Raw genomic sequence first — 14,654 nt, 5'->3', positions numbered from 1 at the left:
TCCTCTGACATTCATGAGAGCAGGAATGGCCCAGAAGCAAAACCCTGTGCTTTATACTTCTGAATGAATAAGCCTGTACACAAACCGCGCTTGTGTCGTGTCTGATCACAAAGAACACGTTGTGGCTTACTGGTTTACACAGAAATCGGAGGGGGGGGGGGGGGGGGCTGTTTAATTAAAGGCTCACACGCAGCACACGCATGACAGCAGCCGGGACATGACTCCAACGAGACGTCACGTGACCATTTCGCGACGGGGCTGGACGAATGCGGCGCAGGCAAGAAATAGGTAGTCTAGCGTCGCGGTACGCGTCGCTTGCAGCAAGTACGGGGCTCACCCACCGCGCCCCAGGCCACACGCGGTCGGCGCAGGCATACATGAAAATGAAATAGAAAAATCAAGGTTTCGTAAACGGATCAGCTGCGAAGGCCGCATTGCGACGGGCGCAAAGAGGGAAAAAATTACCACGTACCGATATTTCGGTGCTGGTTATAAGTGCCCCAGATGGTTTAAACTAATCAAGAGCCCTTATATACAGCGCACCCCATAAACCACCTACAGCTCCGGCGCATAAACACATTGCTGCGGGAAAAATGTATTCACAGGTATTTACAGGAACAAAGATAACGGCAGCCGAGATTGCTGCGAGGAGCGCCGAGAAGGCACAGAGGCAGAGACAAGCCAGTACTCCCCGTTCTTCCTCGGTAGCACATCTAAGCATATGCCCGGGATTTCTGTACCAAGATGAACACGACAACAAGTTACAAGAACTATAGTTGCTTACTTTATTTTATTTTATTTTGTAATATATTTTCCGCGCGCGAGTATGCATTCGAACTAGTCAATCCTTGTAATATCCCGTTAACAGACCTGCAAAGATCGCAATAAAGGGTTGAATTTTTACTCAGCGCTATTCAACGCCTAATCTAATTCTGAATCTTAACTTAAATTTAACTACTAATCTCCTAACCTCAGGTTTGACAAGAGTATTTTGCGCCCAAGCATGCCGGCAGTCCTCGAGGCTCGAAGTATTACTACAGCTTCTCCTTTCATCGCGTTCTGCTGTCGGCTGCTGCTGTCTCGTTAACCTCGAGGCCCCAGCATCGCCTCGACAAGAACAGCGGTCAGGTCGACATCGCTGATGGCGTTCTGGAGCACTTCTTTATATCTCTCCGTGATGAGTCTGGCTAGCAGGTCCTTCTTCTGGCGGATGGCTTTCTTGACGCCCGCCGAGACGAACTTCCTGAACGGGCTGGAAACCCCACAGAGTTCAGTGATGTTGGGATCTGCAACTTCTTTCACCTGCAAAAAACAAACGGCAGCTGTAGTTGCCTCTCCGTCCGTGTAATCCGGCTGGACGGACGGACGGACAGACGGACGGACGCACGCACGCACGCACGCACGCACGCACGCACGCACGCACGCACGCACGCACGCACGCACGCACGCACGCACGCACGCACGCACGCACGCACGCACGCACGCACGCACGCAGTTACAAAAGATAAGTTCAATTATTTCTTTGGTCTGGGCCAGTTTGTTCATTCTTCGATGCACATAATACGTAGTACACGCTTATGAGGGCAGACAAGAAACGCATACGTGAGCATTGTGCGTATGTTTCGTTTGTGTACACCTTTTTCCGCGCAAGTAAGTACACCCGCTCCCATAAGTCAATGGAACGCGACTTTGGCTAGGAAATTTAATACATTAGCATCCAGGGCATATTGCTTGAGATTTAATGGCGGCCTGTATCATCAGTACACTCATAATAGGGCTGCGTATAATTGGTTCCTTGCGTGCACAGACGACGAGCGTGATTGCATCTTCTCTTATCATACCCAACAATCCTGGACAAAAGCATTTTTGAACGAGAAATAGCTTATGACCCCAATTTTTTCATATATTGTAATATTTCACTATAACAATCAATATATCCGCAAATCTCCCGTCAGCGGGCTTGATTTTTTTTTTTGTTGCTATTAACGTTTTTGCTACCGTCAAAAGCGTTCCTTATTGGTTTTCTTTGGCAGTCTTAACTGCCCGATGAGAGCGGGAACATATAAGCTTCATATCAAAAGAATGGACCATCACCTTCAATATTTCTATAACAGTACCTTACTGTTTTCTAATGTTGAAAATTTTTGTGCAAGAATATTCGATATAACCTAGCAGTTGGAGTTTTCAGCTTTTATTTTGAAAATTTGGCATATCTTTTTCGGTGTTTATTTCAGAGCGCGTCTGTTTTCTTCGGGGCGTGCTATTTTCGACGAATGAATTACTGGCTCTTTTCGGTGATTCATAGAGTGACAATTCTGTGTGGTCAGACGTCACGTAGAGTCTGTCTCGGACGTTTTTGTCAGCATGGACGGTTTATTTACCAGTAATTAACGCGCACGTGGTAATAGTTGATGTGCTTTTAGAAGGAATTGCCATAAATAAAGTAACGCATGTTAAATGAGTTAGCAAGCAGACAAAATCGCAAATGGAAGTTAACTTCGAAGAACTACGTTGGTATGTCATCGTTTGGTTGTCGCAGCGGGCTGAAGGAGGGGACAGTGCATCACGTGGTCTGCGTGTTGGTGGCAGCGATGGAACACTGCCACTCAGTAGTCGCGGTAGCCAAAAGTACTTTTTCGCGACGTTCATGCCACGGTTTTGTGTCAGTGTCCCACATGAAGTTGATCAACCTACTTCACCAAGTAACCCCACTAAGCGAGTGATGATAGTGAACAAAAAGTACTTAGGTAGCAGGCGGCGAGGATGTGCGGCTTCCCGGTGTGCAGAAGCGTGTCAGCTAGCGGAGGAATACATCGAATAGCACAACTGCGCTGCTTATCCAACAAAAGCACCATCACATCCTGCCCCTTATTTCCGTACAAGGTAAATTTTCAACCGACACAGTGTAACTCGTACTCAGCAGCCAGGTAGCTACATGCCTTGTACGTATGCCAAGAATACTGCTCTTTCTCGGCTTAAACCCAGTTTTGAAAACAAATTCGACGCATTTTTATCGTTTCTTTTTTTTTCGGTTTGAATCGAAAAGTCCAACGCCTACTTTTATCTTTTCTCTCACAGACTTTTGACCAGGGGTATACATGCATTTGATAATGTACAGTACAAGACAATATTGAAGTGCCTGATGAATGTGAATACAGATAGGTTTGAACTGAACTATTGTGTCGCGGTTTCTTTATATCTGCGCAGTTTCTATTCTCTTTCAGAAAACTTGCAGTATTCTTGAAACACTGATTTCGCTTCCACAATAGCGATTACGCGCTCTTCAGTAAACTTGTGTAGCACGCTACCAGATACTATTATGGGAAGGATTATGAGACACTGTACTTTCTTTTCTCACGGGAGCACTCGCCGTACAATCACCAAAGTAAACCGAGGTAACTACACTGCAGAACAAAGGCGTCTTGGAGTAGTCTGCAGTTGCCCCCCAGGCTAGCGCCAGCCGCTCACAACCTAACACATTTCCTAATCTCGTCACTGCTTCCGATGCTCTGCCACCCTTAGCAGCAGCCCCTTCAACTCGGCATCTATTCTGGAGGCCGAGCCAGCCAAACACCGGTTATCTGCACTCCCCATTCCATGTCTTGCCAAAATCGGCTTCCTCCCCCAATTGGAGCCAGCATTTTGTCTCGTGAATGGGCTGAAAAGCTGGCAAGGTTCTTAGATGAACAAAGACCACTGGTCCGCAGACCAGGCAAGGTAGATGTACTATGGTAGCGTAGGCTGCATACGTTCAAAACATGGCGGCTCGTGGTGCGCAGCCAGCGCCGTCTTCGAAATGCGTGGACAACTAAAAAGTGACGTCATAATTAAAACAAAAACGCGACGTCGAAGTCACGTGTTTTAGTAACGTCATATTTGTGACGTCAGTGTACGTGTTGCTTGGCGGGAAAAATAAACTGCTGAATGCCGCGACGCTTCAGCGCGACACCCGACACGAGAACGAAGAAAGAAGACACGACGAGTGCCGACCACCAACGCTATTTTTAGGTAGTCAGTTCTCGTTGTGCCTTTTTCCTTCGTCCTCGCCTCAGGTGTCGCGCTGAATGTCGCAGGTGTAGCGCTGAAGCGATGAATTGTGACGCCGCCAGACAGGTTATCGCTCGCACATGGTGCAACCGCACACCTCTTTTTTGCGTACGGAGGCCCCATGGCCACAGACGATGCCCTTTTGGGGCAAAAGCGACAGAACCGCACCCAACCGAACGAAACTACACAGAAGCGCTGGCAAAAGGGAAAAGCGGAAACTGTACACGAACGATGCACACCAAGAACTCGAGCAACAAGCAACGAGGAAAAAGTAGGGCTAGCAGAATCGAGTTTCAAACAAAAGCAAGCAGAATGGTCAAAAGATATGACAAGGGTATGACGTCAGAGCACCGTCAACCTTGGCATCGGCCCGCTGCCATTGCCGCTGCTCTGAGCGAACGCTGTCATAAAAATTTTTACAAAGCAAGCGCTATACTTTCTAACAAAATGTACACAACTAAAACATTTTAAAAAGGAATCACTGCAATTGTTTTCGAATGCTTTTGAAACACAAAATATGTCCTAATTATTTTCCTCTTCTAGTCGTGTTTGTCCACTCATTTCATTTTGGCGCTTTAGTTCCACCTTTAAATTGATGTCGGTAGCACTTGGTTCTGGACCGCATTCAGGCTCCGGCTTCGCGACCTATTTCAATTGACCTTGGACCAGGCGGCACGTGATGAGGTCCGTGCCTGTCCTGCGCACTGAGAAAGACTGCGCACATGCCTAGTCAGCCTATCGCCACCTACTCCGACCTTGACCTATGCAGGCGGCGATAAGCGGATTAGGCGTGCTCACAGTCTTCCTCGCACAAACGTCACAGGAGGCTGGTCCCGCGTGCCAATGGTCCGTAGTCTGAATCCACCTTCATGTGCTATCCTGTGCCCTCCAAAAGGCGGCGGCGGCAGCAGCACGCGCACATGGCGCGTTGTCGAGAACAGACTGGCCGCAGAGCACTATGCCGTGGCTGACGACAGCGCTGTTGTGCAAAGTCCCAATCAAACGCCCCTCTTACCGCCGTTCGAACACAGACGGAATCCGGGGATGAGAACATGATAACTTATTCAGCCTCAAAGCAAGAGAGTGGCACCCAGCGACGGCCGGTGGCAAAGTTGGTTTCGCTTTTTCTGTTTTGCTGGAACTTTTAAAAGCAAGCCTGAGGCAAGCAAGGATGTTTGTTTCGCGGGAAGCATGCAGAATCTGAGAAGGCGCAACCACTGCTCACCACGCCGCACTGACGTGCCAGTGCCCCAAAAGTAAAAGAGAGCATGGACCTGTGGAAAAATTGCGCTGCTGCACAGGCCGCTGATAAGGAGACTGTAAATTGCAATTAGATACAGAACTGGTCAGCCGGACGAGCACCCTCGCTTTAACATGCGCATCCGCTGCTACCTCCGCTCGCGTGCTCCGCTTTACTTCTGGGCCATCTGCAAGCACAATGAGCCAAGCCACGTGACTCGCACGAAGCCCCGCGCGCTGGGTGGGGCCCTGGAAACTGCGTGGCCTCCGACAAACGTCCTTGCTTAAAGTGCACCTGAGTGTACCCATGTTCTAGAAACAGCTGTCGTGAAAAGACGTGCGTCAGCCAAAGCGGTAATGACGGCTGCTGCTTCTGCAGCTGGTACCCCCTCATTTACTAACTGCTGGGTTACTGCATGCTATAAAATTCAGCTCGCAAAGAAGTAACACATGAAGTAGAATATTTACCGAACATGGCTAACGCAAAAAATGGTGCATACTCAGCGTTTAGTGGCGCTGCACTCAAAGACGTTGCATCAAGTTGTTGATCAAACAGATCAGCGCATGGTGCCAATAAAACGCAATATCAATAACTTTCAGCGCCATCTTGCGCTTTCTTTCAGTTGCCGCCCGAACCCACTGGCGCTTATCTCGGAACCAAGCGCAACGCGAAGCCCTGTCGTGGGCAGCACGAAAGGTGCGAAGCGAGTGATGTTTTTTACAAAGCACGGATGAGAACGCTGTAATCGCGGCGCATTCGGGCGCACGGAGCGCGTTGTCACGTGGTATTTTTTTTAACTCCGCGGGCTTTCGTTTTCCCCGAATAAAAACGGCCATGCTAAGTCTATCCCGTTGGAAGTGCCTGGGTTGGACAATATTTCTGGAGCTCCACAACTTTCCTATTGACGCCTGAACGTTTCAAGCTATATTTAAGAAGTTAATTTATTTATATCGACTAATTATTCAAGTAGGTCGAGCGAAAAAAATGGTACTGTAACTTTAGATAAACCCTAACAACATCCACGCGATTTCAGTTCTGAAGAACGCCTATATTTTTTTATAAATCTTGGTCCAAGTTAGCATTTTACCTCTGACAACCAAGTACGTTTATCTTTTTGTGCTATATATATATATATATAAGTACGAGATGCGGCTGCCATCTTTCCCACAGAAAATTGAACTTCCAGTGCCTCCACTGGACCAACATCCCAAAATGATCAGTTGTGCAATGGGATGGCCTTGTACTAGCAAATATGCACCGTCCTCAATGAGTGGTGTTGCGACGTTTTCCATCAATTCGTCCAGACCGCACACACACAAAAAAAAAACTTGTTACACGATTCTAGAACTAGTTCTCTGTGCTTATAGCTTTAAACCAATAAAGCAGAGAGTTCTACGAACATAAATCCTGCTCTAACGGCAGTATGTTCCCTATACAAAACGACTAGCCGTATGGCTAGACAGCCCCTTCAACGGAGTCATTATTTGGCTGCTGTTTGTTAAGGGTCGGAAAACGAACTGCGTTCAGGGTGAAACGTTACCGCGAAGCCAGCATGCTTCGTCTCGTGTGCTCGGCGCACGATGACACCTTACACGCGCCGACGACCGACGTACCTCCAAACACCTTACGCTGGGAAGGCCACTCCTGATAACCAGGGCAATGTCCACTGTGAAGCGGCCGAAAGTCAGCGTCACACCGCCACGGAACAATGTATATGTAAATCCACACACCATTTGTACGTCGTGAGCGGCCACGCGAAATCGAAGGCGTACTTCGTCCGGCAGCTCTCCCGGCGCCCGCGGTCTTCTGTGCCACATGAAGGTGGCTCCATCACGGAAGAGAGAGTTCAAAAACCAAAAACGTGGGCGCTCCACGTGCACGCTGGCCGTGTCGAAGTCAGGCAGGCGCAAGCAATCGGCCAGCTGCGCTTGGACAGCGCGCCGTGCGCGCATCTCGGCCAGCACGGCGTCCACTACCATGTTCGAAACTATTAATCCAGCGCGTTCCAAGTCGCCGATGTTGCTGGCTGGCTCGAGTGGCGGATGAGCATCGCTTCGCCTCTGTCCACTGCTGCTGGCGGCAGCCGCTGGTGGGGGTCGCGGCTTATTTGCCGCGGACGAGGGCGAGGGCCCGTCTTTTCCAGGCCCGACGTGAACCTCAATCGATGCTGCCGGGAATCCTGTCTTGGAAACCTGCGTGAGAAATGCTCTCGTTACTCTGTTCGCGCCTAACTAAAATCAAAAACATTGAAGGACTATGCTAAAATGAAATGACGAACAAGTGTGGTTCGAAACGCGTAAACCGTGGCAGAAAAAAAAAAAGATAAATTCATTCGACCGCCTGACTGAACATCTTAAAAGAGATGTTTGTCTAACTCAAAAAAAAAAAGTGCAAGAGAAACAACAAGCGCGAGGTGACGGTTTCCAGAATCGTGCTCTTATCATGCGTTAATAAGCCAACCTTGCAGATCTGGAAGCTGACGGCTCGCACTCTTATCTCTTCTACTGCAGTAAGCACCCCAAAAAACTGTACCCTCCCCCCCCCCCCCCCACACACACACAAAAAAAAAAGAAAAAAAAATTCCGTTTACGTGCCTGACCAGAGGAGAAACAGAATCAGTAATGCCTTGATTATTATGTTTATTTTTTATCGCACATTCCACCTAAATCTGTAATGGTTGGTTTTGGAGTAGACAGGAAGCATCAGGAGTAGAAAGGACGCTTAAATTGCAATACCTGCTGCTTTGCACAAATGACTTACCAGATCTACCACCACTGTGCCCGTCGTGGCGACCTGTTTTGAAAGAAAATAAAGGTTGGCATTGGTTTTCAATATCTTTTCCAATACAGTAGTCAAAAGACTGTGTTCGCACGGAGCACATCAAGTCCAGTTGTAAAACCTTGCGATCAACAAAATATTTCACGAAGGAAAGTGTTCGGCTTGTCTCTCTGAAGATGTCAAGGACACGTGAGAGAGGTTTGTGCCTAATGGCGTAGGCATGTCCCGTTCCTGAGCGCCTTTCTCGCTCTTTCATAGAAGAGGGAGCGGCATGCCAGATAAGTAGGAGCTTGTCGCTGGACAAAGGGTACTATCGATAGCTCCCTTATTACCTCGCATTATATCTACTGTCTCTTTCAAATATATTTGCTGACATCCTGCTGAAGTGAAAAGACAAGCACCCATTTAGCGTAATCAGGCCGTCATCTCTATCGTGTAAAGACTACCCAACAGATGCAGGTTCTAATACATTGTGATCTGGCGACATCTGCTCAAGCAGAAGGCTGAGTACCAGGTGGAAGAGCATACTGTAACCAGAGGCGCTGTGCAAAATGTCTTTAGGACAAGGCAAATTGGTTTTCAGACTATAGAAAAACCAGCGAAGCTGAGCGCGACGTTCACACTTTTTTTTTCACTTGTGACGACGCATCACAAGAAGATAAAAAGCGGCAATGCTTTGATGTGGCGTTTACCGCGGGCTGTGTCGGAAGAGTGACCACTGCTTTATGCACCCAAAACGCAAAACTAGCCTTGGTACTGCCTCTTTTTTCACAGCCCATTTAAAACTGTAGCCTTGCGTATATCAGTCAGTGGTTCTGAGGCCTCCACATTCTTCTGAGAAAAAAAAAATCTATGCCCGAAAAATATTTAATTTCACACCTTTCCAAGCATTTCCATTGCTATAGGTGGGGTGCACGGAGCAAGCAGAAGCAACATTACCCGCAGCAGCGAAACCACTTGTTCTCCCTAGGCGTCATCTTTTGTGAAGAGCATCAAGAAGGACGGATGTGCCAAAGTCTTCTCAAGTGGTGCCGCTGCCGCTACATGATTTCCTGCCGAGTGTCGGCGTACGCACACGCACGCACGTACGCACGCACAACGGCGTGTACACTTCTCTTTTTATTGCAAAAGCAATACTACTCCCAAGAATGGCCTTTCGCGCAGCGGTGGCCACTTGTCACTTTTGACCTTTAGAATGACCTCTGACGTCATACCATGCCTAGTGACGTCACAGCATGACGTCATACCAGGAGCGAGAGACGGGCTACCAACTCGGCTCGTCGGGTAACGGCGGCCGCTTGCCACGGCGCGCCGCGCTCTCCGCACAAGAGGCGCTGCATATGCAGTATAAAACAACTGCTTTCGCAACTTACCTTGCCAATTTTTGTCCTTGTTCTCTTCACGCAGTTTATTAACCTACAGCAGTCAACTTGTCCGCCTTCTAGTTCTACGAGCAGTTTTCGGAGCTCAATTTCTGCTACAATTTTAAACCCTCTAAGTCACTCACCGCGCCCTGTGAAAGAAATGTGAACTAATTGAGTGTCCGTATTCACACTAAACTTTTCTTCACATAAGGAAAAGTGAACACATTCTGTCGACTTTCCTTACTTCATCATGCAGGCTATCTGTCGGAATCGCTTTATTCTTCAGTGGTTTTCTCTAGAATTCACACGACGGCACACGTCGCAACTTTTCAGTGGTGTGCAAGCAGCGTTCATGCATGCGGGCCCAGTGTTTCGATATAAAGACGGTAAATTCAGTAGCTGCTTCTTGCACGTAAAATAACGTACTTATAATTGGGTTATTCTGAGCTAAGTTCGAATTTGTCATAGTTTGTTTTTTTGTTTTCATCACTCCCCAACACAACGCCACACTTTGTGCTCAGCTGCCCGCATTGTATAGTGGGACATTAGATGCTGCACTCATAACCATATCATCCTCGACCTTGATGCTATGAAATTACTGTAGTTGGTAATATTCAAAGTTGGCTTATTCAGTGGGCATCTGCTGTGCAAACGGTTTCTGCGCAAAAACGAAACACTGCCGCCATGTGTCCTTATTAGTTTTGGTCTTCTTTTTACTGCAATAAATGCAATAAAATAAAAAGAAAGCGGCGAGTATTAATAACGTGATCAATGCACCACCCTCCCCATCTATTCTGTAGGATTGAGGGAGGCACATTACTTGCAAGGAAGGGGGGGGGGGGGGGGGGACTCTGGATCATTTAGTCGAAAAAAAAATGGTGAAAGCCCTGTTCCCAAGTTTTATATTGACGCCCAGCGGTTCCTGAAACTCGTGTATCCCATGTCCAACATTCTCGAAAAAAAAATTTTAAAGGTGAAAAATTGTACGGTACTGTTATGGAAATATTGAAGGTCACGGTCCATTCTTCTCATCTTTCTTTCAGAGTGTTTCCATCTGTCGCATTGAGCAGTGGAGACTTCCATAGAAAACCAATGGGCAACGCTTTTAACGATAGCAAAAACGTTCATAGAAAAAAAAATACAACACTTCCGCCGGGTGGTCTGCGGATATATTGATTGTTATATTTAAATCTTTCATTATATAAAAAAAATGCGTTCATAAACGGTTTCCCGCTGAAAAATGCTTTTGTCCAGAATTGCTAGGTATGTGCACGAAGGACCAGTTATTCCACGTTAAAGGCAAGGTATACATATGTCTCCATGGCTGCCACTAAGAAATGAATGGACTAATATGGCGCCTCTTTTTCTCCCTCCTTTCACCCCCTCCTTGATACCTCCCATACCACCCCTCACGGTGCGGTTGTGGCGTTCACCGAGAAGTGAGACAGTCTTACTGAGCCATTCCCTTCCCAAGTAATCGAGAAGCGTATAGCGAGGAAGTTCGTCTGATGCCATTGTGATGAATTAGGCTATGTTGAAACAAATCGCTAGCTTCGCCATTATTGTTGCACGCGTTGGCTGTTTATGGCTGCTGAATTCGGATGCGACCACAGCAGCCCTCGCGGCGCCGCCTGCTTACCCTCTGTTCCTGGCGGCCAGGCCGAATGGCGACCTGCAGACGGCAAGCGGGTCGTCGTCCCTCAGCACCTGGAGCCATGTTACACACTGCGCGTTACTTTTATACGTTAGCTGCTTGTTTAATGACTTCCTGATAATTAAGTACATGCTAATTTAAGTTGTGAGGACTAAAATCTATCATCTGGTCTTCCTGGCGTTCTGCGCAAGAACGTTTGCGACTTTGCGAGCATCACAGTGACCTAGTAAAACTGACAAGCTTTCTTTCGCGCATGTATTGTCAAACTTTGGTTCGACTTACCACTCTCCGCCTGCAAAATGAGATCAAAAAGGAGTTATGAAGGAATTCCTTTCCCTTCTTCATTCTTGGAGCTGCTTTTGCTCTATTAGCACCGCACATACAATCATACTATCAGCATACAATCAACGAATGACACGTTGCGCTCTTTTCACATAATCTATGCAAGGCCATAGCTACGGCTAAGGTGACCGCCTAAGGCAAAAAGGAGTGATGCTGCTCCTGATGTTCAATATTAGAGATTTTTAGTATAGCGGAAATGCACCAGCATAGACATGTGCTGGACCGGCCAGGTGTCTGCTGCACATACGCAACGGCCGGAGTGGGGCACCTACAACTGCGTATGTGTAGATCCAGTAATTGTCTACGTTAGTACGTCTCTGCTGTGCTAAAAACACTACATGCTATGCTAAAACCCTCTTCTGAAGATGAGGCTAGCTGCAGGGCGTATCAATAGTATTCTGCAGGCATTCGGTTTCCTGACACGATGTGGGAACTTCTGCACCACAGCAGTATTGCTTCTCCTATTCACCACCACTAAAACACATATCCCCCTCCTTGCACCAGACCATGAATTTGGGATTGGGGGCGAGGTCTACAGCTAAATACATGTTTGCATAGCCTAATATTTATGCTTTGTTTTCAGACACTTCCATTACTGCCTCCCATGTCAATAAAACCGCGCAGACGTCGGCCTGCAAAATCAGCAATATATGCAGCCCATTGAGAAGCTTAGATATACTGCCCACCAGTTTGCAACCCATGGAGGACCGTAACGCCCTGCAACATTTCCGAGAGTGACAATTTTGATTTGATTTTACTGGGGTTTAACGTCCCAAAGCGACTCAGGCTACGAGGGACGCCGTAGTGAAGGGCTCCGGAGATTTCGACCACCTGGGATACTTTAACGTGCACTGACAGCGCACAGTACACGGGCCTCTAGAATGTCGCTTCCATCGAAATTCAGCCGCCGCGGCCGGGATCGAACCCGCGTCTTTCGGGCCAGCAGCCGAGCGCCGTAACCACTGAGCCACCACGGCGGGTCCGAGAGTGGCAATTATTCTTTGTTTAGCGCGCCCCATAGAGAAGTGCTCAAGGTGGGAGGCAAAAAAATACGCAGTAGCTTTGGACGGGGGAAGTCTCCCCTCGTTCCGGATCACACACTGGAGTCCTGGAGTCATCTACGCGTTGAGTGTTTGCGAAACGTCCGCAGTGCGTAACCAGATCCATCAGAGTCGTGTGGCTCTTTCTGGTGCTGTGGGTGAGAAATGAGTTAGGGGGCAAGGAAGAACGCCCTGCCTGCTTTCTGCACCATACGCTTTCCGTTCATACGCACACAGAACCAAATAGCCAAATGTTTCATATATTTGCCTGTACGACTGGCGAGTGACAAGACGCGGCAAACCAGTCGGTGTGCCTCTTTTGATGAAGCAGTAAAAAAAAACTGATATCAACTTGCACTGTGCACGATTTTAAATTCAGTGTTCTAATAAAGGCGAACAAAAACAGTCGTCCAGGAACGCAGTATTTAGACTAAGTGGCTGCTCTAAACTAAAAATTCGGTTCTTCTCTCCTACTCCAGATGCGTATTTGGCGGTGCGCGCCGCAGCTGCTATCATCTTCCGACCGGTGCACGAAGGATGCACTGACCCTTCGAAAAGCACACGCCAACGGATGGACAGAGGGAGAATAGTAAATTGAACTATACGCAACTTGCTTACAGGTATAGACGAGACGTACACGCAAATTAATAAAAAAATCAACAATTACGCATTGACACTCAGATGCTGCTGACTGAAAACAGCTCGCTCGCTCAACACGCATGCAGAAAAGAGCTGGAGTCTGTCCAGCTTGCCGCACAAGCACTGGAAAGAAAAGAACCAAGTGGGAAGCGTGCGGCGCTTGCTTCTATTACACGCAGCCCCGTGCCTGTTATATTTTGCACCTGAACAACTTCTCTATGCGCCTCTCCGTCCCTCCTGCTAAGACATCGACGGGGCGCCACATCCTGGATGGGGAAGACCAGGAGGTCGCGAGGCGAACGCATAGGACCGCGGATGGAGGAATTAAGGGAGACGACACCAACGTTACTAGTAACGTTGGACGACACAGCACCTCGCCAGAGCCCGCGATGCCCTTCCCGCGCACACCAGTCACAAAATTGCTAAAGTAGAATTTATTTTTCAGTGATTACGCGTGCAGAATGTTCAGAAAACTGCTGCGGGCTTACGCACCAACCCTACTTCGAATGCAAGTGAATTGAGGAGAATATAAGCTTGATACATTTGAGAGACAAGCTTACCATTGTCTGGTGCCTTCGTGCCAAACAGCGCGCGTGCGTCGTTTTCAACCTCCTTGTCAAGGCAACGATTTGCAAGGGGCCGACAAGAGCAAGTGCTTGAATATTGCTTCACAGTCGGAAAGCTCATATCGCTCAAACTACTGCGAACGTTAAACGGACAAATAGTTAGCACAACGAAATTCTTGTCATCCGCAAGGAAGTTTGGCATCTGATGGGTGAAATTCGTTTCCGAAGTGGACGCAAAGAATCATGGGAAAATTGTCTGCCAGCTACTTTCGGTTCCAGTTTTCTCCCACACACTGGGTTTTGCAATGCAATCGCTGTACTACATGCGTGCATCATTTATTCACTCAATTATTTGTACAGTGACATCGCTCATTGTGCAGCATCATCACCATACGATCAGCGCGTGCTGCTATGAACGTGTCCTGAGCTCAGAAGTTGACAATAACGAAAGGTAAGCGCGTTTTGTCGGAGTTATAATATGCCAACGAAGGATGTATTTTTGTGCATGCACGGCAATCGGCTTCACGTGCGTTTGAACTAGTTTAACGCGTCGGTCATTATGTATTTGTTTCGTTTTTCGCTGCGCTACGAAGCGTTGAAACCTGCACAGCTTAGCAGACGATAGATGTATTTTGGTCACAGCGTGTAAAGGCTGCCAGTGGACTAGCGTACGAACCATAACTACCATTTTGCGTACAGTGTGCTCAACATATCGCACTGGATACGCGTAGAAAGCCTCGTATCATTTTCATTGTTTTGGTTGTATTTCGTACGAAAATACGCCACGAAGCAGGGCAGAGTCGGCGTCGCGTTGGCTTTATGATGATGCACTACAATCATCGATGTAGTGCATCAGTGAAGGGCTCTGGAAATTTTGACCACCTAGGGTTCTTTAACGTGCACTGACATCGCACAGTACACGGACCTCTAGAATTTCGCCTTCATCGAATTTCGGCCGCCGCGGCCGGGATCGAACCCGCGTCT

At 47.9% G+C, this 14,654-nt stretch overlaps 1 protein-coding gene across 3 annotated transcripts; it reads right to left on the bottom strand.

The window, feature by feature from the left end:
• Positions 1-789: 789 nt before the first annotated feature.
• LOC149350712 (uncharacterized) lies at positions 790-13,883 on the bottom strand. Of its 3 annotated transcripts, none has more exons than XM_089576917.1 (5): positions 13,665-13,883; positions 11,069-11,136; positions 8,048-8,080; positions 6,901-7,479; positions 790-1,302 (listed from the first exon to the last, which is right to left on the bottom strand). In XM_089576917.1, exons 1-5 carry the CDS (start codon positions 13,870-13,872, stop codon positions 1,084-1,086), a joined length of 1,107 nt encoding a protein of 368 aa, XP_089433043.1. In that variant the 5' UTR covers positions 13,873-13,883; the 3' UTR covers positions 790-1,083. The 3 variants fall into 3 exon arrangements, with proteins under 3 accessions (XP_089433043.1, XP_089433044.1, XP_089433045.1); XM_089576918.1 differs by having other exon boundaries at positions 7,018-7,479; XM_089576919.1 differs by lacking the exon at positions 11,069-11,136.
• Positions 13,884-14,654: the final 771 nt, after the last annotated feature.

The sequence above is a fragment of the Amblyomma mixtum genome, chromosome 3, assembly GCF_055824585.1.
Source record: "Amblyomma mixtum isolate Tamu chromosome 3, ASM5582458v1, whole genome shotgun sequence".
Lineage (NCBI taxonomy): Eukaryota > Metazoa > Arthropoda > Arachnida > Ixodida > Ixodidae > Amblyomma > Amblyomma mixtum.
The sequence above is the reverse complement of the archived record's forward strand: the minus strand, read 5'-3'. Positions and strand labels throughout refer to the sequence as shown.